The sequence below is a fragment of the Urocitellus parryii genome, unplaced genomic scaffold (assembly GCF_045843805.1).
Source record: "Urocitellus parryii isolate mUroPar1 unplaced genomic scaffold, mUroPar1.hap1 Scaffold_79, whole genome shotgun sequence".
Classification (NCBI taxonomy): domain Eukaryota; kingdom Metazoa; phylum Chordata; class Mammalia; order Rodentia; family Sciuridae; genus Urocitellus; species Urocitellus parryii.
Genome location: NW_027554171.1, coordinates 873122 through 901008, shown reverse-complemented (window position 1 = coordinate 901008; position 27887 = coordinate 873122). Strand labels below are relative to the sequence as shown.

The window sequence follows — 27887 nt, the reverse complement described above, 5'->3', positions numbered from 1 at the left end:
AAAATTCTTCATAAATTATTTCCTCATTAACTCTTTAGTTTCTTCCCACCTCCCTTTTTCTTTCTTTACCAAACTTCAGCGCTACTGAAGATTTTTCTATTATTTAAACGTTCATCTTCTCTCTCTGTTGTCTGATTTCTGACATTTTGATATGCTGAAGCTTCTGCATGATTGCTATGACACTCAATTGATAGGACTTGTTCCCTTTGGACATAGGTCCCCCTCTGAGGAAAAAATAGAATATAATCAGGAAAATGCAAATAACCACTGCATCACTGTAATTTCTGAGAGAGATTATTAGACTATTTTGGAAAATTAATTTAGTACATTTTATAATTGAGTTGGATTCTAAAAAACAAACACCCACCTCAGTTTGTTATTTTTGCCATTTTAACACACAATAAAATACTTCTGAGACAAAGTTTTTCTCCTGATTTGTTTTGGCACTGGAACCTGGAGTCATCCCCCAGGACAGAGTGGCTAAGGAAGATGGACTTCCCTTCATTTTCAGATGCCCCAGTTGTGTGAGCATTAAATATTATTCCATCTACTTAATAGCCAGGAAGTCACAAAATAATTGAGAAAAAATAGCAGGTTTTGAGACAGTGAGGAATTTTTCCTGCTTATACTTTAAGAAAGGCAAATCAATATGAACAAAATTTATAGTGATGTTAATTGGCTTAGGTAAGGTAGGGGATAGCCATTTGAACAAGTCACTGACATATGAAATGTTACCTTTTGGAATTTTAAGCAATTTTATGACAAAGGAAACTGATTTTGCCAATCTGAGAGACAGTGGAGACTTTTTCTCTTTGAATAAAATCATCCTATTGACTTAGATAGATCTCAAATTTTTGTATCATGCTGCTTGATTTTGCAAATGCCACTGTCCAATTTCCCTTAGATTTTTTAAAGTTCTCCTGTGTAATATGTTGGAGTAGTTTCTTGGCCTGATGCGCCCAATTTCCCCTTTGTGACACAGTGAAAAAAAGGATACTGGTAATAGACATCAATAAGTTCCATTCCAATTTTAAAGAATTAGCATTTACATATTTAGCTTTCAAAAAATAAAAATCAAACAAATGTTATTCCTCATAAAAGACTTGTGACACAAAATATTTAATTTTTATATTTTTGCTGTTTCCTTCACTTATCCACAATAACATACTCTTTTTTAGATTGGAAGAGATAAAAGCTTTTGTGTTGATGACATATTAAAGAGAGAAAGTGAAATGAGCTTAAGTTTGATTTAAAAAATGTATTTTTCAGAATATGTGTAAGTTCAATTTTTATAAGCATTAAAACCAAGCATTTCTAAGTGATCAAACTTAACTCTTAAATTTATTCCATAGGTAATAGCAGGCAATTAAAAACTACTCCCCACATCCACAGAAGCATTATTTTACACTTGATAAACACAAGTACCTTTGTTTCATTATCTATTAGAGGATAGAGAAATAGTAGGCCTGACAAAAATATATGTATATATAATATATATGTATAATAGATGGGCATATTTAAGTATGTAAATTGTATCTCTGCCTGTCTTAAAAATTGCTAATTAATAAAGTGAATGCCATTCTAATTTTATTCTGTTTAAGAGGTAATTTATTCAAGAATATTCAGAAATCATCTATCTAATGGAAGGTTAGATTTTATTAGCATAATCCAAAAGTAGCATTTATTACTGGGGAAAGTAAGTGGTGTGGGGCTTTCATTTGGGCTTTAAAGTTTATGTCCACCTGCACTGTAGAATTATTACAAGAAGTTCCTTGTCACAAAATATAGAATTAATATTATAGCTCTGAATATTGGATATAATACACAGTAACTAGAAACTTTAGATATATTTTATATTTAGATTATTCTTTCATTCTTCCTTTTATATACTAGATGTTGATGATATAAAAAATGATACAATATAATATCAATCCTGAAAGAATTTGCATCATAATGGAGAAGATATTTATTTGTAAAAACAGACAAAGCACACTTAATGTTATGATTAAAGCTTTTGAAAAAGTATATGGAAATTAGATTAATAAGCTCTCACTTCTATTAGGATGGGAAAGTAATGATGGTGCAGCAGAAATTCTTTGGGGCATGAAAAAAAGAGAATTCAATGTGGAACTTAAGGAGCTAGAGGCAATGGAGGCTATGTTGGCAAATGTTAAGCATAAATAGAGACAGAGAAGCAATAAAAATCAGAAGAGGTAGGAATTGTGTGAAGCGAAGGAATGATGTGAACAAGTATTAGTGGGGCTGAGTTTGTTCCTACAGGGAATTTGGAAGACTATTTGTGATCATGCTTGGAAGAGCTGGGGGACATATGAATAAATATTGAGTTTATTGCATAAATAATAGAATACTTTCTTACTTTTGTGGGTATGGCATGGTTAAATGTTTATTTTAGAAACTAATGCTTGTGAGAGGGGAGAATGGCACACTTGAGAGAGGCTCATGACAGGAAGAGTAACCAGGGGCAGGTCACTGTTCTCTAGGCCAGAGATAAGAGAAAGGAGGGTTGTAAGCACTGGCAATAATGACAAAATGAGAACTTATTTAGAAAGCAGAATAAACAAAACATAATAGTAAGGATTTGATTTTTATTTGGTTTGTTGTAGCTAAAATCACAAAATTTAGAGATTTAAAATTGCCTATAGTTATGTCTCAATTATGGTAAAAACTGAATTAAAATAATTGAATACTTGGTGTGTCACAGCAACTCATGTGGTGGGAACAGCAGCAGTGGCCAGGCAGCACAGTTTCAGAAGGTTCCTGAGAGCCACTGCCTGCAGCACCTGCATGAGCCTTGTGCTCTCAGCCAGGAAGCTCCAGAGGAAGGTCAGCTCTGAAGAAAGTGAGGCTAAGAAGAAGCCTAAGAGGAGGTCTTCCAGGCTGTCTTCTCCGACTGCTGCTGCCAAGGCAGATGCCAAAACCAGAAAGGTTTTCTTTCATAGTCAGCAAATGGAAATAGTGATGTGAATGAATAACTGTGATATGAGGTAATAAATGCAGTTTTGCAAATATTTCCAAAATAGAACTGACGGGAAGCAGCAAGTCATCAAGGAGACTGTATAAAGTGTATGTTCACAAAAGGGAGATTTTATAAGGATCCCAAAGAGGAGTTGGATATTTCCAGATGGAGCAGAGTGAGACTGAGAGGTCTGTGAAAAGAAAATAGGATTTCAGGAGGTGCATCATCATCTGCCTAACTAGAAATATATTAGACAGTTAAGGGAACTGAAAGACTTTAATTTGATTGAAATGCACAATATAATTCTACAACAAAGGGAAAATAGGCAAAAGAGAAATTAGAGAGTACATTGCTTGGTCCTTTAAAAAGCAAAGACAAGAATAACATGGGGACATTTATATTTTAGAATAATCTCATTGGCTTTATTGCTGACGATGGGATAACAGATGTAAGACCTATGAATGAGGGGCTCAGAGTAGAGTTTACTATATTTTAGCAGAGAGATGATACAAATTTTAATGTCATTATCAGTTACCAGACAATGTTATTTAGAGTCAACAAAATATGATTACATAGAGAAGTAAATTGAGAAGTAAAGTTGATATATGTTTGATTTGATATATTTTGACCTGGAATTTATATATTTTAAAAAACCTTTTATAATTTACACTAAGTGTTTACTGTGCCTCTATAGATGAAATATTTGAAGGATTTACTGAGTCTGACAATTTTAGTGTTTTAGCCTCCTGATTCATTAATATAAAATGTTACATTTTAAGTAAGGGAAGTATTTTTTGTTTGAATTACTGCTGTCTAAAAAAGATATTTAAATGATTATATCAAACAAGAATTTATTATGTCTGTTTTTATTATTTAATTTTCCTTTTAATGTGTTATGGAAAACAAAAGTTTAATAATGGAAAATTACATTTATTTTACATAATTTTGGAATAATTTTTAGCTAAGTTATCTAAGGCAAAAAATAAAAAGTAAAGTTTTACAAAGCCAGATATGTGGTAGGAGGTGGGAGAACTAGAGGTGTGCAAAATTTGTGGTTAGAGACTGATCCTTCCCATCTCTTCCAGATGCTTCCCTTATTCTTAACATTTCTCAAAATTTGATATTGATACTCTCTTCTCACATTTTTCCGAAGAGGCAATTACATTACTTTCTATGATTGCAGAAAGTTATGATTACATTATATTAGATTTTGACACTAAATTACACACTGGTGAGAAAGCCATGCTCTTCATTTGGTTTTTATTTTCATCACTAAGACAATACAAAGGTGACTCCCATTCTGTAGTCACAAGTTACTTCAATATTCCTAGTAAAACATAACAGAAACATATATATGTTTTATTTCATTAAGATCTCCTGAAGGGAGACAATTCTTTGTTGTATGCTAGAGCCTTTTTCCCCAAGTTTTGAAAAGCAAAATGTCTCCAGGTATTGTCAACTATCTCCTAGACTATGAATATGGGGAAGAGGCAAAAACTTCCGTGATCCAGATGCAAAAGAAACATTAAATGTTTAAAGATATTTCATCTTTTAAATTCTAATGAAATGCCCAAACAGAATTCTTTTTTTAAAATTTAATTTTTAGTTGTAGTTGGACACAATTAGAATTACTGTAATTATCAACTACTTTCTATAAGCAAATAGAAATGATAGCTAAATAATCTTTAAGTGAATAATATTAAATATCACAATTATGAAAAAAGTAAAGAATATGAGTTATTTAATATTTTCTTTCAAATTCCAACTCACTGTTTTGCCTGGAATTACACTACATTATGTTGAAGTAATTGGTAAACTATACTATTATGAGTGTAAATTTTACAAATATTGAAATTACTGCATTCTGAATAAAATCACAAACTCTTAAAATGGGATATTTAAAGAGGGGAAAATAGTAACTAATACAACTATCTAAAAAATTTATTATACTTTACTGGGCAGTCATAGTCATGGCATTCTTATAAATATTTTTTAAAACATTTTTTTGTAGTTGTAGATGGACAGAATGCATATATTTTATGTTTTTTTTATATGGTGCTCAGGATCAAACCCAGTGCCTCACACATGTTAGGCAAGCATTCTGCCAGTAGCTTCAGCCCCAATCCCAGGCATTCTTTTAAAGTATCATTAAGTTTACACATATTTTTTGGAAGGGATTGAGTATTTGTTCATCTATGATCAACACTTTTAGGCTAATTTTCTGTTTTAACTCAAGTTTTAAAAAAAAAACCTGCTTTTATTCACATTAAAAACAAACTGCTTGATATGTACTCAATAATTAGATGATGAATTAAGATGTAATTTTTCCAATAAGTAGGATGTGGATGCACTGGAGCAAACACCAGCAAGAGTGAGGGCATGCTGCTAAACTGTCTCACCTACTTTTATCATGCTGTATCCACTTTAGGGATCCAATTTATGTGGTAAACAAAACTTTCAACAAATTCATTTCATCCTCACAATAATTATACAATGGGGAGATCAACTTAATCTTCATTTTACAACTTGGAAAACTGAAGAACAAAAATATCCCGTAACTTATATAAAGTGGCATGCCAATAGTGGCACAGCATGGATCTGAACAGTCTGGCTTCAGTAGCAGGATTTTTCCAACCTCAATAGACACACAATTCAGTTAGCAATCTTATTAAATTCAGATTCGGACTCAGTACTTCTGGTTAGGGGAAAACAATATTCTGATTTTTAACAATCACACCTGTGATACAGATGTTGCTAGTCTGAAGATCACCCTTTAATTAGCAAAGTTCTAATCTACACTGGACAATAGTGAGAGATATGGCAACCATCAGAAACACAGTTTATACTCAGAAAATTACTCTTACGTGCAAATTGCCAACTTCTGATTTAGAACTTATGCTACTTCTTTTTCTTTCTTTTAAAAAGGGAAGTTAAGGGCTGGGGATGTGGCTCAAGTGGTAGTGCGCTCGCCTGGCATGCGTGCGCCCCGGTTCGATCCTCAGCACCACATACAAACAAAGATGTTGTGTCCGCCGATAACTAAAAAATAAATATTAAAAAATTCTCTCTCTCTTTCTCTCTCTCTCTCTTTAAAAAAGGGAAGTTAACAAAATTTGCAAGTATTATAGTATTTACAAGTATTATAGTAGCTAATTTCAGGTTTTGATAGTCAACATATGATTAATATAAACTTGAAACTGTAATATCTACCCCCCATAAGGCCTTCCATTCATCCAAAAAGGATTTACAATTACTCTTAAATATCTTCTTTAACATAGATTCAGTCCAAACCCATTAATATTTAGGAGTACATGTTTGTACCCTCTATACAGGAAAAGAAATTCAAGGTTAACTTAGAAATCCAGCACCTTTCCAAACTTTTGCTGTTTACACAAGTGCTAACTCTAAGTGGAAAAGGAAGCACATCCTTTGATAAACAGAACGTAAATGTCAACACATTACTAAACAACTCTCGTCCATAACTTTCTGTAAAACAAAGGGATGTTCATAATAATTTCCCTTCATGCTCACTGGTGAATTGATTTTTATACCGTAATCTAAAATATAGAATGTAAAAAGTATAAAAGTAAACCAAAAAACATATATTATTTCCCTGTGTTTAAAATGCATTGGCCCACAGGCCTTCAATACTTAAAACCTAAAATACCATCAAATCATTAGAAATTAAATCTTTATCAACCTTGTTTACTAAAAGAAAAAGAAGTATTCCTATTGACATATAATCAAACACTTTTAAAGTCATGCATTTAATTTGACAATGATATCTTTCAAAGGCCATCCTGGATGTGTATATTAGACCTAATTATGTAACTAAATAATAACTTATTAATTAAAACAAAAGATGGGATTTAAGACAAATCTCCCTAGTACAAGTAATTCTGGTTTTCCTATATCTCATTCAACATTTTCCTGAATGTACCCAGATACACTTAACATTTCTTCCCTGAGGGATAATTAACTGCCACATACTTTGACAAGTTTACACACACACACACACACACACACACACACACACACACACACACACCTTACCAAAAGCCATAATTAAATAATTGCACCTGGAAGTAGCAAGCATAAGGTTTCAAAGGTCTCATGCAATATTAACACACAAATTCTAAATATACTTATGACTGTGGAATCCCATTTTTAATTACAACATAAATTAACAAATCTAAATAATACAATTACCATAAAGCTAAAATTCTCATTTATGCAGCTATGAGTTAAAATAAATATAATACCACAATCTATTGCATTTTCTGGCATGAAAGCAAAAACACAATACAAATGTAGGCTTTTCTATCAAAATTACAAGAACTAACCTTCTACCCAGAAGAATCCAAAGACACACAAAAGTATCTGCATTATTTTACATATGAGGTGTATGGAAAAAAGTCTCTCCCCAAAGTAGTAAGAAACAACTTCTAATTTCCTAAGAAACTTGTATTTTACATTTGTTTTTTTTTTTCCTGAATCACTTACACAGCCACAAAGAAACTCAGATATTAAAGAACTAGAGAAGTTAAAAGATGTCCTTTTCAATAGCCAACAGTCACCAAAGACTGTGACAAAAGAAAATAGATATAAGTATTCCATGTTACTGTGCACAAGCAAGCCCAAAGTTTTACTGCTTCAATAGTTAAATCACTAAATGTTAAGCATTATTTCATGAACCTAAATGAAATCTGGTATATAAAGAGAAAAAAATATGCGATAAGTGAAACTTACTTTCTATTTCACAGAAATATTATTATTATTTTAGATTATTTTACTTCATCTAAAATAATCCTGTGACCTTGTGGAAACAGTCCTGGGTTAAACACTTAAAGTACATTCCTTTACCAAATGTACTAGTAAATTACTGCTCTGAAAGTATTCAATATGTCTACTATGTTCTCTAGATGTAAATTCATACACTGGTTTAAGCCATTTGCAGAAAATCAACAGAAATTATCAGAATATATTCTGAAAGTTAAGTGATTCTTCCACAGAGCAAATTTAACTTGACCTCCTAAATGGTACAGATTTGACACACCATTTAGAAGGGTAAAAGAAATACTGATTTACTTCTTCTCTAAAGCAATACTGTTCAACAAAATTATAATACAAGTTACACATGTAATTTTGAATTTTCTAATAACTATGCGAAGATGATAAAAATACAATTTTTAAAACACTTACTAAACATGCCAAATATTATTTCAAGATGTAAAAATCCAGTATGCATTTCACACTTACAGCATATCACATTTTCAACTAACCACAACAACCTGGTCCATAGTCAGAATGTGGCTAGTGGCTACACTATTGAGGAGTATACTTTTTAAGTAATATTTTGAGATCTGACATACCACTCTGTTTATAATTAGTTCACATTCATGTCTGCTTTTTAAACTGAAATGGCTGTGACTACAAATATAAGCAAAACTGTTAATTCACTGGATAAATCAGGATCAGATCCCCCTTATCTGGGAATCTGGTTAACACACACAATAAGTAGCAAATGGATTTTTCTTTATTATGTCTCAAGTAGACTTCAGAGATGGTGCTGATCAACATGAGCAAACACAATTTGTAGCAAAAACACAGGTTAAACACCAAAACATTTTTATATCAAATCATAACACTGCCTTAATTCTAGCATCCCTTCCCCTCTCATTCTTGAGCACATATTTCTATGCAATTTATTTATAATATTGCTCTCTAAATTTGATAAATTTTGTAAACCATACAGTCACCATTCAAAAATAAACAGAACACTATATAAGACACAAATGAAAAAAATCAACCAGCTACTTTTAATACAATTTGTCAACCAATCTTAAAGTCTGAGTTCCACTGAATTTGATTCTTCTCACAATTCCAATTAATTTACTTCTAAGAATTTTCCCAAGTCATTAGGATATTTGTTTAAAATGTAAATAATTCCAACAATGTGTTTTCTAGAAAATAACAACTACAACCATAGCTTAGCACATAAAATTTGTCCTTTAGGCAAGTTACTGAATAAATCAAACAAAAACAACTATACTCCTGTTTAATGCTTTCACATTTTGTAACACCATATTCAACAATTTCTAAATTTGGAAAATCAGTTCAGATTGCACTCAAACATTAACTTTAAAACTTAAAACCTTACAGGTTTCTACAAAATACTTGTGAATAAATGTATTCCACAGAAAAACAACAGAAAAATCAACACCACTCAAACAAATCTCAGCAAGAAGCACAAGATCAGTATATTCATAAGTACAGAATATATGATACATGCTAAACAGTGTTTTTCCCCTAATTTAATTCACCTAGGAAATTTTTGTTTAAAGCACTTGCAAAGTTTTAAGGAAGCAAACATAGCTAGCTAGCCTCTTCTGCTGCACATACATACAAGGATAATACATTCATCTCCTGATATCATTCCACAATTTAGAAATCAAAATAACAAAATTTGTTTCTTACCTGTAGTTAGGAGAGGGTTAAGGGTTATTTCAGCTAGCTCCTTCTGAATTCTATTAGTGAAATGGGAACAGACAAAAAGGATTTGAGACAGTCTACAGAATAACCAGAAAATCAGAATGCCCTCTACCATCATGCAGGTAACTGCAAGGCTGGTTTTGCCTTCAGTAATGCTAACATGGCTGCTTCCTCTTTGTTCTCAGAGGCATAACCCAAACTCCTTAACAGAAAATTGCAGCTTTTTTCTCACTTGGTACTGTAAATAGGTTTTACACCTGATTTGAGAAAGTCCTCCACTACTACTCAACAAAACGATGTAAAATCTATTTTAAAACTCTTTTTACCAAAGAAATTCTCTTTTCAAGCTTATATGCAAATGAGACAAAACAGAAGGAGGAAAAGCACTAGAATATTTTTGACAATGACTTCAATCCACTTTTACTGTGGTAAAAATTAGAAAGCTATTGCAAGAGCACATTAATAGTTTTGTCAATATTTTATCTGTTTAAAAAAAGTTTAAAATTTACAAATACCTTTACCAATGAAAAACTTCCAAGGACTATTTTAGCAATCTTACTTAACCATTTCTTTTCTCTGATCTTAGGTACAGCACGCAAATTTAAATTTCATACTCTTGGAGGAAAGAGGGCCTTAAGGTAAGGGGAAAAAGAGCATTTCTCTGATTTTCTTGAAATTTAAAATGTTTTCAAAAGTTGTTTAATGTTCTCTCCACAAGATTACAACATACTGAGAAGAATTTTAAATTATTTCAAAGACTGCTGCTATTCAATACAATATTCTCAAGTTCATTAGTGTTTGATTAATGGTGCAATGACTGTGAAAATGTATAGAAAAATAAGAACATGAATCACTATAAAATGCAATAATTGATCAGTTTTTATATTTCCTTTTTCTTTTAGTTGTGATCAATGAAAAACCACAAAACATCAACATTAGGTAATGCTATAGGTACACTTTATGTTTGATACAAGAGTTCTACTCAACACAACCACTATCACTGATGGAGTCCCATTGATGGATTTTTTTTGCCATAATAGAAAATAAAAGTCAGCAGGAAACAAATAATCTTTCACTTATAACCAACAAAATGTTTTTTTTTCCTGCTGTTGATTTTCACTACTATGTCAAGAACATCCAGGAGTTTTAAAGATGTGCAAAGTTTTAACAGCAAAGTGACACCTGAGATTGTTAATGGCTACTTTTCCATTTTATTTGTTCTCACAAGAACAAACAGGGATAACTATAACTACAAAAAAAATTATACCTATTATGCAGGATTTAAAGACTTGTTTGTAAAACTAAGCAAATTTAAAATCTGCTTTCAAAAAAAGCCAAGGCCTGACATTCAACATTTTTTAGCAAATATAAACTTTTTTGATCATTTCCTTTCATGAAAAGTGACATATTTCCTTTTATGAAGTTGCCACCACAGATGCCTGGACTGACACCCACATGGACACACGCTAATTTCACTCAAGAGTATAACTCACAAAAGGAAACATCCCCAATGTACCATCTAATTCAGTTTCACAAATTTTCCTTGCCAACTCCTTAAACTGTCAGGATGAGAATTCAGTCTCTAGGACTCTTGCTGAAATTACCAAAGTACAGAATAAGTTTGCTTAGAAGCATAATTTTAGTGAGGATATTTTCATGCTCCCTAAAGGATGACAATTCATTCAAGTACAAATAAAATTGGTCATGAAGTATTTCTGGAGTATTGTTCTTGATGTAAAAATAAAAGCATCCAATTGCTTGAAAGACAACCTGACAATGTTACCTTTTAGCACTAGTGGATAACTTAGCAGTGGTTTTGCGAGAGAGTTTGGTGCTCTTCTTCCCCTGGGTGGCAGAAGGTTCTTTCTTCATGATCTTCAGGCTCTGGAGCAGCAGGGTGTTGCTGGTCGAATCTGAACTGCCACTGCTGGTGCTGGGGCTGTCATCATCGGACATTTGCTTATCACTGGCCATTTGATGAAGTTATCACTTGAAAAACTTTTTTAAAGAGGAAAGAGAAGAGGGAAGAAATGTTAATCTAAGAAATCAATCAACAGCTTTTCCTTATCTTAATATCATTCCCAAATTGTATCTTTATAAAAAGGCTTCAAAAGTGTTCACATTTATTGTATGAAAATGTTACTGGGGATAGGATGAATCTTACAATGCCAGCTCTCAGGGATTGTCCGAAATCACCCACTCACATTTTTTTCCATTCCTTGGATAATCTATGAATTGTCTACTTTCTCAGAAGGCATGAAAAAGATTTGCCGGGGAACTTAAGGCAAGGAGTATTAACAACATAACTGTAAATAACAGGTTTTTATGAAAAATGTTAAAAAGTCACTACACGTCTAAATATTCACAGACTGACATGGGTCAGAGCTACCAAATTCCCTTTCCCAGAGGAAAACATTCCCTGTCAACCGCTCATATGCTTATTTAAGGTGAACATTCCTCTTCTATGCACGTAAAACCTTTAAACACAACACTGGGAAATTTAAAACTCAACTAACAAGCCTCCCTAGCCTTTTCCACAGCCAGCAGTGAAGATTCATCCAGCCGCCACCATGGGAAAAGCAGAATCCAAACTGCACTTTCGGCAAAGCTCCCCACGTCACCAAGGTTCCTTGCTCAATATTTACATCACGGGGGACATTTTATCCAAAATTAACCAAAAGAAGGGTAAAAGCCCAAGGAAAACAACAAAGCCCCAAGAACTGCAACAAATGTCTGCGCCCTCATAGGCGAGCCACTGCCGCTGTCGCTGCTGCTGCCAGCGTCCACGCAGCTCCGCGGCCCTTTGTGGGGAAGGTCACCCACCGACAGCTCGCAGCCCCAGCGGGCAAGTAATAGGAGCAGCCAAAAGGCCCCGCAGCTCGGGGACACTGGTGGCGTGGACGCCTGGCGTGAACCTAGCTGCTGCTGCCGCCCTAACTGCCCACCCCCCAGGACCCCCGCCCCGCCGCCCTACCTTGCCGCCTGAAGGAAGTTGCAGCCGCCCCTACTGCCCCGATGCGGACCCCAGGACCCTGCCTTACCTCGCGGCGGGAATGAAGCTGCCGCCGCCACCTCCCCAGCCTAAGCCCATGGGGACACCATCCCCGCTGCCCTACTTCCTGGCGTGAATGTAACTATGGCCGCCGCTGCCCTAACTGCCCACCCCCCAGGACCCCAGCCCCGCTGCCCTACCTTGCTGCCTGAAGGAAGCTGCCGCCACCCCTACTGCCCCCCACGTGGACCCCAGCCCCGCCGCCTTACCTGCAGCGGGAATAGCTGCCGCCGCCACCGCCCCAGCCAAAGCCCACGGGGACACCATCCCCGCTGCCCTACTTCCTGGCGTCAAGGTAACTGCCGCCACCGCCGCCCTAACTGCCCACCCCCCAGGACCCCAGCCCCATCGCCCTACCTTGCCGCTGGAAGGAAGCTGCCGCCGCCCCTACTGCCCCGCACGTGGACCCCAGCCCTGCCGCCTTACCTGCAGCGGGAAAGAAGCTGCCGCCGCCACCGCCCTGGCTAAAGTTAACAAGGTTCCCATCCCCGCTGCCCTACTTCCCGGTGGGAAGGAAGCTGCCGCCGCCGCTACCACAGCCCTAGCTGCCCCCAAAGCCGACCTCAATCGTGGCGGCAGGAAGGAGAACGAGGCGGCGGCGCCGGCAGGAACAGGAACGAGGTGGCGGAGGCGGCAGGAACGAGGCGGCGGCGGCAGGAACGAGGCGGCGGCGGCAGGAAGGAGGCGGAGGCAGGAAGGAGGTGGAGGCAGGAAGGAGGCGGAGGCGGCAGGAAGGCGAGGCCACTGAAGTCGTCCCCTCCCCGCCCCCCTGGCTGCCACCCCCAAGCTGACCCCCCACGCCGACCCCCACCCTCCCTCTTCCTTACCTTGAGGAAAGAAGGAAGCAGCCGCCGCCGCAGCGAGGTGGCGGCAGGAGGAGGCGGCAGGACCGAGACCCCGAGGCGGTGGTGGTCCTGGCAGGCCGCTGAAGTCGCCCCCGCCCCCCTGGCTGCCACCCCCACGAAGACCCACACCCTCCCTCTTCCTTACCTCGCAGCAAGAAGGAAGCAGCAGCCACAGCGAGAAGATGCAGAGACAAATCCACATACTTACAGCCATCTGACATTTGAAAAATCTGTCAAAACTATATTTTAGACAGACAAAAGACAGCCTTTTTAACAAATGGTGGTAGGAAACTGGATAGCTATGTATACAAAAATAAAACAGACCCCTCTATTTCACCCTATACAAATCCCAATCAACATGGATCAAAGACTCGGGAATTAGACCAAAAACTTTACAACTACTAGAAGAAAACATAGGCTCCATAGTCCATCATATAGATACTGACAAGACCCCCAAAGTGCAAGAAATAAAATGAAGAATAAATGAATGCCATAAAACTAAAAAGCTTGTCTACAGCAAAGGAAACAATTAAGAACATGAAGAGAGAGATGACAGAAAGGGAAAGAATCTTGGCCACCTATTCTTCTGATAGGGGATTAATATCCAGAAGATTAAAAAAAGCTTAGCACCAAATATAATATAATAATAATAATAATAATGATGCAATCAATAAATGGGCAAAAGATCTAAACAGAAACTTCTCAAAAGATGAAACACAAGTGGCCAACAAATATACGAAAGAAATGTTCAACAGCAATCAGGAAAATATAAATCAAAATTACAATACAATGTAATCTCAACCCAGTCAGAATGGCACTGCTCAAGAATATGAATAATAATTGCTGGCGATGTTGGGGGGGGAAAGGTACACTTGAACATGGTTGGTGTGACTACTAAACCACTCTGAAGAGCAGTATGGAGATTCCTCAAAAACCTAGAGATGGAACCACCCTATGACCTAGCTATCCCACTCCTTGGTATTTTTCCAGAGAGACATAAGATTGACACACTGCAGGGATATAGCCACCTCAAAGTGTATAGCAGCAAAATTTCAATAGGTAACTTATGGAATCAACCCAGATGCCAATAAATAGATGACTGGAATAGAATGAAATATATATATATATATATATATATATATATATATACACACACACACACACACATATATACATATACATATATATATTCTTAATATGTATCACAATTATGATACATACACACACACAATGGAGTTTTACTCAGCCATAAAAAAGAATGAAATGATGGTACTTGCTGGTAAATGGATGAAAATGGAAAATATCATGTTAAGTGAAATTAGCCAAACTCAGAAACTCAAAGTTTATATGCAGAAGCTAGAGTAAAATAAGGAAAGGAGGAGGTAAGGAAAGGATAATACAAATGAATCAAATATTAAATAATAGACAAGTGAAAGGAAGTCTAGCAGAGTGGAGGAAAGGGATGGAGAGGGGAAGGAGGATGGAAGGGAAAAAGAGGAGGGAAAAATGGATATCATGAACTAAAATAGATTTCCATGCATGTATGAGTTTTTCAGGATGAATGCAACTACTATGTATAACTATAAAGCTCTAATTTAAAAAAGAAAAATTAATAATTATGCAGTCAACAGTTAGGACTTTTGAGACAAGCATTAAGCTAGGAGCCTGGGTACACTGACCTCCTCCTTTATCACTCTTATTAACGATGAGGAAAAGGCAAAAACTCACATAGCAATAACTGAACAAATGATGACCATAAATTAAAACTGGTACTGAAGCCAAAAGTCAGGATGATATGATGAAAGAAATGTATGTATTAGGGGAATGAAGTTAGAAGGAATGACATGACAGTTTCTAAGATACAGATGGTTATGGTGCTCTGAATAAAAACTAGCCCAGAAAGCTGACAGTGCTAAGGGGTTGAACAGTCAAGACAGGAAAGGGGAGGTCATGAAGTATCCTTTCTTGGGTGACCATACAATTACCATTCATGTAGGGGTTCTTTAGAGATTGAAATATTAATAATAATTATACAAGGACATGGCATGATCCAGTGCTATCCTGGGCTAGAAGAAATATGGTTATCCTACATATATAGTATACTAACTAATGCTAAATTTATTATCATTGGGAATCACTAAATTTTTTAAATGAGTAACATGAATCAATATTTTTAAAAGATTACTCTCGCTACCAATAGAGAATGAATCTGAGGAGATCAGAGAACTTCAGAGACTTGCTTGGAGACTAGCAGTTCAGGTAAGAAAAGATAAGAACTACGCTTAGATGGAGATGAGCTGAGGTGGAAAGAAATGTCTACACTCAAAAATATTATGGAGACACAGATTCAAAAACACTTAATGATCAATTAGATGTGAAAGAAAAAAAAGGGGGTAATTCAACAAAATATATCACAGAATTCTCCCTTGAGCACTTGCATTTCTGAGGTTACTACTTCCCGAGATAAAAGCAAATACTCAAGCACAGTTTCATAGAGAAAATTAATTACAGTTCAGCTTGATATACATTATAACACACTCCTAAAATATATTTAAGTGGATGCATCAATAGGCAGTTAGACATTCAAGTCTGGACTACAGAGGAAAGGTTGCAGATATGATTTGAAAGACATTAGCCTACAGCTGATATGTAAAGCTAGCCTAATGTTCCTATGAAGAGCTACAGAACTGATGAAATTTCCCATAGTAGGTGAAAAGAAAGAAGAAATATGAACTAAAACTGAATTATGGAATACTCTAAGACATATTGATTCAGAAAAGGGAGGAGGATCCAGCAATGGAGACTGAGCAGACAGAGTTCTTAAGAAGGAAAGCCTTGTGGTATCACAAAGCAAGAGTAGAGGAGGATGAGATTTGGGTATGACTAAGTCTCATGCTGGTGGGAAGTTGTATATGACAGTGATAAACATATCCACTAGATTTGGCAACCCAGTCGCCATGGGTGAGCATGAGAAGTAGACAAAGCTAGCTGACACTTCTCTCACAACGTCCTACCGAAAAGGAGAGAAAATAAATGAAAAAAAAGAAATCAGAAAGGGAAGAGATCAAGGGATTTCGTTGTAAACTGAACAATTCTCAACTATTTATGCCAACTGTAATAATTTCGTGGAGAAAGAAATGCCAGCTATGGAGGGAATAACTAAACCTTATGAAGGCTGAGGGGCAGCCATGTGAAAGGAAGGGCTTCTCCAGAAGGACACTCCTCCGCTGCAGCAGGAGGGAGGGGCAACACTGGCTTTTAAGTGGAATTTTGAATTTGGTGTTGGGAAAATAAGTAATCTCCCTCTAGTGACTTTCATTTCACTGAGGTCATTAGTTGAAAATGATGCGATAAGAAGCATGTACAGAAGCACCAGAGACAAAAATTATCAATTAAGCATTAAGGAGATTATAAGATGTAGTGTGCTAGAAAAATGTGAAATTTCTGGGGTGATGCTGAGTGCCCAATTGGTAATGTTAATCATGAATTTTTAGTGATACCATCTATCTAGCTGTGTGATTTTCCTCCATAATGTTTTCCAACTCAATTAAATTCTTATTAAATGTTCATGTTTATGATTACATTTGCTTTGGCTCTTGAAGAACATATAATATTCATAACTGTTGTTTAAAAGTTAATTGGGACCAATAAATATTCATATTCTCCTTTACTACTTTACCACAAACTATGGTTTTCTTTTATACCAAATCTCTAGACCCTACCTCATAACTTTCAATTACAGTATTTTTTTAAAAGTTGGGGAGATCTTCATTTTCAAAGATTCAAACCTGAGTTAATTCGGAATCCTCTCTTTGACTTGCAACAATTAAATAATCTTGACTGTCTGAAGTAAAATATCTTACTTGGGAACTCTCAGAAATAATGATTGTTTGCACCTGCAAGGAAGACAGAAAAGTGGGAATAAAAATTTAAAGAGTTTAACTCAGAAAGTCACTAAATATTATACTAATGAGTTAGTATTTGATGTTTAAGACTCGATGTTTAAAACTATTCTGATCACTAGGTATGCATATATCATAAGCATACATCATTTCAAGCCAACAAAAATAGCCCCCGTTTAAGATACATGCTACAATTTGTATCAACTTGCAAAAAGTTCTGTTACTCATTAACATAGAATATACATTGTCATCCATTTAGATCAGTCTTACAAATCTGAATTTCTTTTAGGTAAAGCAATATAAAATGAAGATTTTGTTTTTACCAGGAATAACTGGAATCCAGATGTGAAGGTATACACACTGTTAACAGAAGACTTCTCTTCATTTCTTTCTTTATGAGTAATTACAAAGTAGGGGGAAAGACCAATATTAAAGGCCTCACAAGTTTTAGGATTTTGTATCATTAAATCCTAGAAAATGAGAATTACAAAAAACAGTTAACTCATAATGTATCTCACATTTACTTGTATATATTATTTTGTGCACTGTGGAAAAAAATAAGCAATGTTTACCTTTACTGGAATAAAAATCCCTTGCCATCGGTAAATAGTACATGATGATTTTCTTAACATTATACCATATACTGAATCTTCCAAAGTAAAGAAACACCAGCCAGAAACTGGCTTGTCCAAAAAAACTTTGAAATATGGAAAAGACAACATCCATTACCCCTAAAAAACATAAATCATTATTTACCAGTGCATAATTCCTTCTCAAACTTATCTGCTCTAATTTGTTATTTAAACATTGAGACTAATGACTTCAATACAAATGAATTCCCCATGGTGTGTGTGTGTGTGTGTGTGTGTGTGTGTGTGTGTGAGAGAGAGAGAGAAAGAGAGAGAGAGAGAGAGAGAGAGAGAGAGAGAGAGAGACAGGGACAGAGAGAGAGAGAGACAGGGACAGAGAGAGAGAGAGAGAGAGAGAGAGAAAGAGGCTAGAAAACTTAAAAATAGTAACTTAAAATAACAATTATGGATAACAAAAGGAGTACTAATACTTCACTCTATAGCCATATGAACTTTCCCAAGGTCTATTTAAATATAAATACTTGCTAACTGTAATTTTAAAGGGAAATATGCTAAAACATGTTTTATTTCTTTCTTTTCTTTTTTCCAGCACTGGGGTTTGGACTCAGGACCCTGGGCATGCTAGGCAAGCACTCTGACATTGAGCAATAGCCCCAGCCCATCTCCCACCCTTTAACACACTCTTCTAGTATCTGCAATCTACTGTTTTCTCCTGTATTTCTCACCAGGTCTCCAAATCCCCTTCGTGAGATCACTCTGCTATCCCTAGCCATTCAATCTGATGCTTTTCAATTTTCAGGCTGGGTCTTCTTCCCTTCTCTGTCTACAGCTCCTCTTCTCAGATTGTTAAATCAATGTCCATGACTTTAAAAACAGTAACACATGTCAGATCCCTAAGTCTATCTTGCAGCAGAGACCTTCCTTTGAGTATAAACGCCTTCTCAAAAGGAACTCAAACTTAAAATGTGCTAAAACAGATTTATTTTAATTCCCTCACCAAAACACCACCTAGCCTTCTTTCACACATCTCTTAGTCAGTGGCAAGACACTCTATCCTACCACACAAGCTGAGGAACTAGGAGTCATCTGGGTCTCACCCTCACCCTTGCACCCAGTTCATCACCTGCTCTAAACTTCCATCATCTGTTGCCCTTTTGCTCATCTCCATGCATCCTCTCTTCTCTGCTATACCAACCAATTCTTTACACGGTCCTATGAATAACACTTAAAAATGCAAACATGATCATACCATACCATCTTCCCCATGCCTAAACCACTCAAAGGTTTTCCATTAACTCTGGGATAAAAGATTGACATCCATAAAATATTTCTCAAGTTCTTCAATGATCTCTGCATCTCCCCTATTTCTGTACTCCCTATTCACTGAGGTTCTTCAATTATGACATGTCCTTTTATGCCTGAGTTTCCTGCCTCTAAAGCTTCCCCCTCGTGTCTCCCAGGTTCCTCCAACCCAGTTCTTTGCATAATTGATTCCTCCACATTGATTTTTACTTATTATTTTGGTACACCTTAAATTCTAAGCTCCATGAGCTCAGTAACATTCCTAGGCACTCAAATATTCTTGGATATAGTAATAAAATTAAATATCTGTTTCCCATTTTTAATAAACCCATAAATTATAATTCATGGAAATAATGTAAATCTTATACATGCAACATTTCTGAGTTACAGCATTTTTTTCTCATAAAAAACTAAACATACTCATGCCAAGGGCTGTTTCAGATATCGTCTCCCACTGCACACTCACAGCTAAATCAATGCCATTAGTACACGACACATTTAAGTATACCATTCTGTTGGTTTCTTCAATATCTATAGAAGTGGCTCTGAAATTGTGGAAAACAGAAAAAGAATATAATTTCTACATATTTAAAATATATGTCACATTACCAGTATATGCTTAATATGCTTCTACATTTATACAACCCAAATGACATGCACAAATTTGATACATGAATATTTTCAAGACAAATGTGTGCTTGAAAATATTCATTTATGGAGTTTTTTTAAGTACAAATGCAACACTTATAATCAGAAAATACTGAAGATCAGTAATTTAACATTACACATTTTAAAACTGTCTTTTTTGAATTTTTTCACACATAAATCAAAAACATCTGACAGGAAAAAACAGGAAATTCTTAGTATAAGAATAAAACTAAATCTCTTAATATACTGTATATAAATATCTGTCAGTTTCCAAAGGAAATTTTATAATTATAATCATTTTAATATGTTTAAAAAGTAATGTATTTGGATTCAGTGACCAAGTATATTTTATATTTTTTCTTGCTTTTTATTTCTAAAATCACAAAATAATGCAGGCCTTTTCCTAGAAGTGTGAAGTATGAGAAAATAAGAATTCTGATGACACCATTAAGCAGGCCATGGTTAAGTCTGGAATTCATTTTAAAAGTCCACTTTACATAATCACACCTCAATTTTCTTTTGCATTTTCTTATGTCAAAAATTATTTCTTCCTTATTTTCAGAAGTGACATTTTCTTATAAATAAATTATACCTATTTTCAATAGCAGAAATACTGAACAGCCCCAAAGGGGCCTGATTTTGTAATACTGTTATCAAGGTTTGAACCTGAGCCCCTAGTCTAGCACCTCCCGTCGGATTAAACAAGGTGCAAACAAAATGCTCATCCATTTCTGGTTCTGTGTCTAATACAGCAGAAATGTGCAGGGCCTGAAAACAAAATAAAAAAGTAAAGTTACTAGAATAGAATATATTTGCAAAACACATAGAGAAATTTACTAAACATTTTAGAAACCAAAATAATGTCTTTCAAAAAACAGCACCTCTTTTTTATTTAATAATGGTCCCCATAATGTGATAGCTACTTTTGGGATTTTCATGTTATTACTTTTGGGATTTTCAACACTGTGGTACACTACATGGAAGTGTCTAAAAAATAAATGACATTTTTAAATAACACAGAATAAAATATTAAAATATTAAATTCATGTCCTTTTTTGGGATACTTTTTTATCCTGCTCTGGCTATATAACTTCATTAATGTCTTTGTAGTCTAGGATTCACCATTAAAAAGCCATGGTAGAGGGGCTGGGGTTCTGGCTCAGGGGTAGCACTTCCCTAGCATGTGTGAGGCACTGGGTTGAATTCTCAGCACCACATATAAATAAATAAAGGTCCATTGACAATTAAAATATATATATTACAAAAAAGCCATAGTAGGAACAAATTAGAAAACAACCCAAATGTTCATCAACAGGAAAATGGATAAATAAATGGTGATCTGTTCCACAAAACTCTATTCAACAATAAAAAAGGATCAGCTACGGATGTCCGCAACCACACAAAAGAAGCATGAAAGAAGCTAAACACAAAATAATAGATACTATAAGGCCCTATTTATACAAAGCTCAAGAATCAGCAAAAATGAGTCAATTAAAACATTACAAAGTGGTTTCCTCTTGAAAAGGCAAGATGCCAAGAGAACCATCTGGGTAATAGTAGTGTTAATATCTTTAATCTGAGTGGAGGTATTATGTTTTGGATATGAAATGTTGTCCAAAGTCTCATCTGCTCAGAGGTAGACTTTTTGGAAAGTGATAAATCATGATGGCTCTGATCTCATCAGTAGATTAATCCACTGATGGCTGAATGGATTACTTGTATTAAGTGGGTCACAAGGGATAGAGGTTTTCCTGGAAAGGTCTGGGTTCTCTCTGGCACTTTCCTCTTGCTTTCTGTTTTCCCCGGGTGCAATAAGCTGAGCAGCTTTCCTCAACTCCACCCTTCCACCAAGATGATTCTACCTTGGAGCCCGATGACACAGACTGAATCCTCTGAAACGCTAAGCCAAAATAAATCTTTCCCCACTAAGTTGTTCTTATCAGTATTTTGTTCATAGTGATGAAAAGCTGACTAATACAGGTCATTATATGTGTGTATACTATGTTTAAAATCATTAATCCATATGCTTGGAATTGGTGCATTTTACTATTTATATGTCAAAATAAAAACGTGGAGCAAAAACAGTTGTGTGAGCCAAAAATATTTAATCTAATTTTCTCTAATGTTTAATTTACCAAATGAACAAAAGTTTTACTTAAATACACGCCGAGAAAAAGACACAAAATATTACAGTAAAAAAATTTTAAACATTTTAAATTACAAAAAAATTATTAAGAGAAAAATGTGAATAAAGCAATGACAAATTTTAATATACTTCAAATTTGAACTTTTGTATTTTTCACAATTTAAGTGTGTCTTTGAAGAAATCAAAGATTTTAAATTTGGAAGAACGTTTAAAAAATGAACAAAAAATATGTTGAACTTTACAAAAACTTAAAATTGAGAAAGTTATTTGATTGTTAGATGAATTAGTTTAGAGGAAAGGGCTGCAAATGTATTTCTTTTTTTTAAGAGAGAGTGAGAGGGGAGAGAGGGGAGAGAGAGGGAGAGAGGGAGAGAGAATTTTTAATATTTATTTTTTAGTTCTCGGCGGACACAACATCTTTGTTGGTATGTGGTGCTGAGGATCGAACCCGGGCCGCACGCATGCCAGGCGAGCCCCAAATGTATTTCTTTAAAGCAGTATTTTAGCTAGCTTGAAAAATGTCTAAAGATAATTCGATGAACTAATTTAAACTTCAACTATATTTTTAAAAATAAAGTTTAGTAGGAACAGAAAATCAATATACAGGAATGGAAAATATATAGAAAAATAAGTTGGGAAACTAAACTTATGTAAGGATAGATCACATTCATAATTAATCTCAAATCCAGGATTTTTCTCTTTAAAACACTATTCCTATTCTCAAACAGTTTGAAGCAGCAGTTACATGCTGCTTAATTAAAATATAGCAAAAAGAAATGACTGACTGAGGCTGGGAGCTTTTTTGGCTTATGCTTTACATATAAAGTGAAGTATACCATTTAAATAAGTTTGGAATTTAAAATTAAAAAAAAATGTGTATTTTTATTATTTCCATATTTCTCTATTAATAGTAAATTCCTTCAGTTGCCCTCTATACATATTATATAGTACATTAGCACTTGTCACATAATAATCTAATCGTGTCTTTATTTCTCACCTAAGTTGGAAATATCTTTTTCTTCTTTTGAGGATGCAGGAAAAAATATTTTGTAAATATTAGAGTTATAAGCTTCATCCTCATTAAAGTTGCATACTGTACCTTGAGTCGAACACCTTCTTCTAATACAATATAGCCTTTGGAAGGAGTCAGGTCCTTGGATTCTGTTGAAGAATTCACTTCCATGACAATGAACTGAACTGTCACAGTTCCAAACAGTCCTCGTGCAGGTTCCCGAACAAAGTACAAGACCGCAACGCTTTCCTGAACATAGAGAGCTGCTGGCTCTCTCAGGAAAAAGTGCTCACTGTTGTTAAATGATAGAACTCCAGGGCCATCATCATTAGCAAGGATGGTAATTACAGCTGTCAAAACAAAAATATTCAATGATAAGTGAAAATAAGAAGGGCTGTTATAAATGCTGAAATGAGTGTGGATATTTCATTGGAAAGAAGGTCAACTCTCGACCTCAAGTGATCATTTTAAGAGTACCTTTTCCTTTTTTTTAAAGAGAGGTCATTTTTAAAGCATTACATAAAATTTCATATTCCTTTATTATATGAAAATACTCTGCAATCTTAGAATGGAAGGTAGGTTTGTCAACCTGATGTGATGCTACCTCTCAGAAGTCAACAGCAGAGACCAAATTTAATGATGAAACAGTGAAAACATTCCCAGTAAAAACAGAAGTTAACCAATCCCTAAAACACAAATGCCAAATGTCATCTTTGATATAAGGAGAGCAACTAAGAACAGAATAGGGAGGAAGAGCATGAGAAGAAGATCACCACTAAACAGGGACGAGAGGGTGGAGGGAAAGAGAGAGAGAGAAGGGAAATTGCATGGTAAAGAAAGGAGACCCTCATTGTTATACAAAATTACATGTAAGAGGAAGTGAGGGGAAAGGGGAAAAAAACAAGAGAGAGAAATGAATTACAGTAGATGGGGTAGAGAGAAAAGATGGGAGGGGAGGGGAGGGGGGATAGTAGAGGATAGGAAAGGGAGCAGAATACCACATACACTAGTATGGCAGTAGGTAAAAAAGTGGATGTGTAACCGATGTGAATCTGCAATATGTATATGGGGTAAAATTGGGAGTTCATAATCCACTTGAATCAAATGTATAAAATATGATATGTCAAGAGCTTTGTAATGTTTTGAACAACTAATAATAACAATAAAAAAAAGAAAGAAACAAGATAATGATGACTGCCAGCACTGCTACTGCTCAACATGTCCTGGAGCTATCCGTCAGGCAAAGGTAATGGAAAAGAAGGTCCAGAACTTTCATCCTTAAATGAAATGCTTGTCTACTAACAAGATACAAGAAAAAAATTATCATATGATAAGAGTTTGAAATATAAATTTAGAAGAGATTCAAGATAGTGGAATAGAGGAAGGTTGCATTTCCAGTTGCTCCATGACTCCACACTCAAGCAGCAGGAGAACTGCTTCTCAGCAAGGTGGGTAAAAAAAGGGAACTAAAATTCAATTTTAGACAATCATGGTCTCTTAGAAACATAGAAATGAAGATGCATTGAACAAAGAACAAGAAAGAGTACATTGGAGCCAACTTGGTAGCAGCAGCAGCAGCAGCACTGATTGGCCACAGAGGGGAGGGGTAATATATATAGAGAGAGACACAACCTATTGGCATGGAAAAACCTATGGATGATAAAAAGTCATAATTTAGCTATCCAGAGGCTGCACAACAGGCTCTTGTTTGAAATGTGCTTGTTGTGAAATCTGTTTCTCTCAACCTGACATGGAAGTCATCTTGAGGAGGCCACCTTGCTGTTTGCTGCTGCAGAAGCCTGTAAGATCAAACAAGAACTGCCATAATGTCCCATCATGTGGCCCAACGTGTACCTAGTAGAACACAAATGCAAGAGTTATGGAGAATATTGTACCCATGGTGATTCAAGTAAGAAATACAGAGGGGAGTGCAACTCACTAACCCTTTGAGTCTGGTGGCTCACATAACCAGCTGAAGAGGTCATGAAACTGAACAAGTGGGTATGAATACACTTAGGGACTAAGTGTGGGAAGGCCATGTTTGTGTTTCACGTCTCTATAAGTGTGTAAGACTTATAGAGACGTGAAACACGTGGAGAGGACTGGCTTTCCTGTCCTACAAATAGAATTCTAGGGAGATTCCTGAGATCCTGGCAGCGATTGCCATCAGCCTGGCACTAGGAATGTGTGTTCTCCAGGGAAGATAATACTCAACAAAGTCCTTAAGCTCTGATTAGACCTAAGCCCTAGCCACCAGAACATCACTACTAGGACTGTGCAGAAGCTCCACACTCGGAGTGCATCAATGTTATCTGTCTGCACAAAACTGCAGTTGATACTACTTCCCGTTCCTTCCTGTCTTATAATGGTAAGCAGGGAAGCTGAAAGCTATTTCAAACAACTTCAATGTTAGGCCAACCCAGTAGGCAGTTTAGTGAACAACACAAAAAGAGGAAGTAGTTAACCCCCAACCAAGGTTGTGTCTCTTACTCTCAATACATAGCCCAAGAAGAAACAGAATGACAGTTGAGGATAGGTACCGACATCCACCTTTATCAACACTTTGAAACACCTAAGTGGAGATGATTCTTTAAGTGTGCATGTGTGTATGTATTCTTGCTGGAGTGATTCGTTGGTAGACATACATACATACATACATTTGTTTTTTTTTTTTTATCTCAGTTTTAGCATTTTTTAAACATGTTTATTTTTCCTTGAATTGACCCTTAAGGGTCTGTGTTTTTGTCTTGTTAATTTTGGTTTTGTTTTGTTTCTTTTTTTTACTTGTTTCTCTTTCTCTCCTTTTTTTTCTTCTCACAGTCAAATTCTCTTATACATTCTTTTTCTTTCCCTTTATTTTGTTTTACCTATTTTTCTCCTCCTCCTTTATAGCCATCACTTGAGACATATTTTCTGCATTCTCTCTGTTCATGTTTTGAACATTCTAAATTGTGGAAATGACTCAATAGTATCTTTAGTACCAACTAACTCTTTTTTTGTTCTTTAGATAAATATACCCATTCAAAAACACTGACATAGAATTCCAAGATGCCTAATTTAAAATGTTTTTTTTTATTGTAAGTAGAAATCATGAAGTCTCTCTAATCTGTCTCTCCCCCAAATTAGGGAAACAAGCATGAGAAAGAGGTGGCTATGGAGAAGAAATTGTCAAATACCTATTGTCTGTTGCCCCAGTTCCAGTCCAGGAGAAGGATTTGTTAAAATGAGCTGAAATTTTTCATCTCCTTCTGGAATGTCATCATCAAGAATCATGATTTCTATATTTTTATGTCTTTCTCCATCAGAAAAATGAAGACTCTGGTTAAAAGTTAAAAGGAATAATATCATTTAAAAAAAACATTTTTTAATAAAATGTTTGGGATGAAACAATATAGTTTCGAACACAAAGAATTAGCTATCTTAATTTATTTAAATTGACAGCCGCCCCCCAAGCCGCCGCCCCGACGGCACGCCGCCCCGACGGCACGCCCCCCCCCCTACGGCCCCCCATCGCCTGGCCCCCCGCCGCTGGACCCGCACCCCCCGCCGCCCGCCCCCCCCCCCACGCCTGGCCCCCCGCCGCCCCGCCCCGCCTCCCCGCCCCGCCTCCCGGACCGCCACCCTGGCCCCCCGCAGCCGCCCGGCCCCCCGCAGCCGCCCGGCCCCGCCTCCCGGACACACGCCCCGACGGCACAGCCCCGCCCCCGCCGCCTCCGGGACCTCTGCACCGATGGCAGCGCCAGCCTGCTCACCTGCTACACTGTGTGGAGGACCCCACCCGGGCGCAGCATCCAAAGCAGCCCGACTGCTGGCTGCCGCCAACTGCCCACCTGCGACCTTGCGCCGCCTGGCCGGGCTCGCGCATGCGCCGGCCCCCACACCCGCCTGGCCCCGCCCCCCGCCGCCGGGCCAACCGCCGCCTGGCCCCAAGCCGCCACCAGGCCCCACCGCCGCCCGGCCCGCCTCATGGACCGCCGCCCCGACGGCAGCGCGCCCCGAAGGCAGCGCCCCCCCCGCCACCTCCGGGACCTCTGCACCGATGGCAGCGCAGGCCTGCTCACCTGCTACACTGTGTGGAGGACCCCACCCGGGCGCAGCATCCAAAGCAGCCCGCCCGACTGCTAGCCGCCGCCAACCGCCGCCAACCGCCCACCTGTGACCTCGCGCCGCCTGGCCGGGCTCGCGCATGCGCAGACCGATCAGGGCGCGCTGGCCCCCACACCCGCCCGGCCCCGCCCGCCCGCCGCCCGGCCCCGCCCCCCCCCGCCGCCGGGCCCCCCGCCGCCGGGCCCCCCGCCGCCTGGCCCCAAGCCACCGCAGGGCCACACCGCCGCCCGGCCCCCCGCCGCCCGGCCCCCCGCCGCCCGGCACCGCCCCCCCCCCGCCCCCCCCCCCCCCCCCCCGCCGCCGCCGCCTGGCCCCAAGCCGCCGCCAGGCCCCACTGCCACCCGGCCCAGCCTCCCGGACAGCCGCTCTGAAGGCAGCGCCCCCCCCCCCCCCCCCCGCAGCTCAGCCCCCTGCCGCCGCCGCCACGCCCCAAGCCGCCACCAGGACCCAAGCCGCCGCCAGGCCCCGCGGCTGCCAGGCCCCACCGCCGCCCGGCCCCGCCTGCCGGACCGACGCCCCTATGGCACCGCCCGCCCCCGCCCCCCCCCCCCGCCCCCCCCCCCCCCCCCGCCCGGGCCACCCCGCTGCCGGGGCCCCCGCCGCCTGGCCCCAAGCCACCGACAGGCCCCAAGCTGCTGCCAGGCCCCACCGCCGCCCGGCCCCGCCTCATGGACCGCCGACCTCTGCCCCGAAGGCAGCCCCGGCCTGCTCACCTGCTACACTGTGTGGAGGACCCCAGTTGGGGAGCAGCATCCAAAGCAGCCCGCCCGACTGCTAGCCGCCGCCAAGCGCCGCCAACCGCCCACCTGTGACC

General features: G+C 38.1%; 1 protein-coding gene across 3 annotated transcripts; it reads right to left on the bottom strand.

Annotated features, from left to right (window-relative positions):
* Positions 1-138: 138 nt before the first annotated feature.
* On the bottom strand, positions 139-27887 carry LOC144252980 (adhesion G-protein coupled receptor V1-like). Of its 3 annotated transcripts, XM_077794975.1 has the most exons (13): positions 27787-27887; positions 26143-26284; positions 23054-23316; positions 20401-20576; positions 19581-19705; positions 17841-17999; positions 17592-17738; positions 17155-17262; positions 13512-13605; positions 11253-11467; positions 9455-9504; positions 2709-3167; positions 139-224 (listed from the first exon to the last, which is right to left on the bottom strand). In XM_077794975.1, exons 2-7 carry the CDS (start codon positions 26237-26239, stop codon positions 17716-17718), a joined length of 843 nt encoding a protein of 280 aa, XP_077651101.1. In that variant the 5' UTR covers positions 26240-26284; positions 27787-27887; the 3' UTR covers positions 139-224; positions 2709-3167; positions 9455-9504; positions 11253-11467; positions 13512-13605; positions 17155-17262; positions 17592-17715. The 3 variants fall into 3 exon arrangements, with proteins under 3 accessions (XP_077651101.1, XP_077651102.1, XP_077651100.1); XM_077794976.1 differs by lacking the exon at positions 2709-3167; XM_077794974.1 differs by lacking the exon at positions 139-224 and having other exon boundaries at positions 2597-3167.

Excerpts from the sequence above, each read along its gene's own strand:
- LOC144252980 (XM_077794975.1), bottom strand. The coding sequence starts at position 26,239 with ATGATTCTTGATGATGACATTCCAGAAGGAGATGAAAAATTTCAGCTC. Across the intron at positions 19,706-20,400 it reads ATTTCTGCTATTGAAAATAG|AGCCACTTCTATAGATATTG; the intron begins GTATAATTTATT and ends CCACAATTTCAG. Across the intron at positions 18,000-19,580 it reads TGAAACAGCCCTTGGCATGA|GGGTAATGGATGTTGTCTTT; the intron begins GTATGTTTAGTT and ends TATGTTTTTTAG.